The sequence below is a fragment of the Curcuma longa genome, unplaced genomic scaffold, assembly GCF_044706935.1.
Source record: "Curcuma longa cultivar G26 ecotype Majalengka, Jawa Barat unplaced genomic scaffold, ITB_CL_G26_1.1 utg3290_np1212_1714210_RagTag, whole genome shotgun sequence".
In the NCBI taxonomy this organism is placed as follows: domain Eukaryota; kingdom Viridiplantae; phylum Streptophyta; class Magnoliopsida; order Zingiberales; family Zingiberaceae; genus Curcuma; species Curcuma longa.
In genome coordinates this window covers 163,680-165,494 of record NW_027435602.1, presented here as the reverse complement: position 1 = coordinate 165,494, position 1,815 = coordinate 163,680, and the positions used below count along the sequence as shown (strand labels likewise).

The 1,815-nt window shown below is 43.7% G+C and overlaps 1 protein-coding gene across 1 annotated transcript; it reads right to left on the bottom strand.

Moving 5' to 3' along the window:
* Positions 1 to 252: 252 nt before the first annotated feature.
* LOC141820385 (uncharacterized protein At5g65660-like) lies at positions 253 to 1,514 on the bottom strand. Its single transcript, XM_074707687.1, has 2 exons — positions 1,021 to 1,514; positions 253 to 663 (listed from the first exon to the last, which is right to left on the bottom strand). Exons 1-2 carry the CDS (start codon positions 1,315 to 1,317, stop codon positions 490 to 492), a joined length of 471 nt encoding a protein of 156 aa, XP_074563788.1. The 5' UTR covers positions 1,318 to 1,514; the 3' UTR covers positions 253 to 489.
* Positions 1,515 to 1,815: the final 301 nt, after the last annotated feature.

Genomic DNA, 1,815 nt, shown 5'->3' with positions numbered 1-1,815 from the left:
TTAATTTATTTCTCATTCAAAAGGAGTAAAAATCAAGGCCTTGACTCACTCGCATTGGAAGATGCATTGGATCTATGTTAGGTCTGATCAGAAAAAACAGGCAGAATTTCTATATCATACTTATTTCAATAATCATTTTTATTTAATATTGATCTATCCAACTCGAAATGTGGATTCTATTTCGGTCCCAATACTAACATGCAAAAGGAGCGTCACCATCACCTATGTTTACTTCAGCTGCATGTTTGCCTCAACAATTTAGAGTAAAACACATTAAAATTATGCACTATCCACTGAATTCCAAGCAACGCACTATGTCTATGTCATGCGCAGAAACAAAACAAAGACTCTGCTATTAACAATACAAATTAAGACATGTTGCTTACGATCGACCAGCAGCTCACTTTCCTCAGTGAAGAGAAGAAAGAATCACGACTACCACGTACGTCACAACATATATACTATACATGGTGCGCTCAATTTCAAGATCTAGCACTCTGCCACAGATGGAGACGAGATTGCTTCTTCCCGAGCGATTGTTGCAGTGAATGCATCTGCAACAGGCGACCGGTGTTGGCACGGGCATGGCCATGCCATGAACTTGGCAATTTTATCTCCTGGCATTACGACGGCCAAGCTTTCGACCATTTCCTCCTTGTTATCCTGCAACTCAAAGAGACGCACAAGTTAAGCGAAAGAAGACAAACAGACAATTAATTAATCACTTCGAGAAATTAAAACGGAGACTTGGTCACGGCACGATTTGGTTAGTGCGCTCCAACTAAAAAACACGTATTTTCCACCAATCACCGACCGTTTCCAATGCAAAATTAAACCTACCTAGAAAGCTTCGAAGAAGAACAAATTCCCACCTTTCACCAAATCTTTTTTAGAACAAGTTACTATGGTTATTTTCTACTCTGTGAGTTTGTTCTTCCATTCTTTCATGTTTTCTCGATAAGATTTTAATATTTCCAAAGATGAGAAAAAAAAGGAGTTATGTGCAGAATCTACACGTACCTGACGCTTAGGGGTGAGCTTGGACGTTAGAGACGGAGAAGATGGCAGGGGGATTCGGCGGCCTTCCTCGAGCGCATCCAAAGGGGGGAGCTGCTGCTGCTGCTGCTGGCTGCGGTTGGGTAGGCCACGGAAGGAGCGGAGCTTCTCCCAGTGGTAGCACAAAGCGAAGACGCCGCTGAGGCAGAAGATGACGACGAGCAGCAGCGCGGTGCCGAGAGGAAAGCCCACCGTTGGCCTCGACCCATGGTGCTCCGCTGCTGCTGGCTGCGCCGCCGACGTGGCCCAACCACCGTCCATCTCCACTGCAACCACTTGCTCGATCGCTCTTCTTATTGTTATACCTTCTCATGTGATGCTCGTCTCCTCCTCGGGTTATGGCGTCGTCGTCATTGCCTGCAGCGCACATAGAGAATTAAGGAGCAAGATGGAGGGGGATTGGCCGGCGATACCGTAATGAAGTGTCGAGGAGGTGGCGAGGAGGGCTATTTATGGAATGCGATGGGAGGAAAGCGTGAATTTTGCGTACGGTGGAATTAAAGCAGAGTACTTATGAAGTGCTGTCCTGTCCTAGTGCGGTTTGTTCGGTAAAGATTCCGGTGGAGTCGCCGTCGACATTATTATTATTATATATCTTTTCATACTTGTTTCTTTCTGATTTCCGTATAAACTTGAATAATTGATTAAGAATATTTTTTATAAAAATATATATATATGATCAATAAAAGGATACCCATGACCCATCCATATCTTCCTTTCACTAAATTCACTTAGTCTCTTGTGAATCTTTTAAGGTAT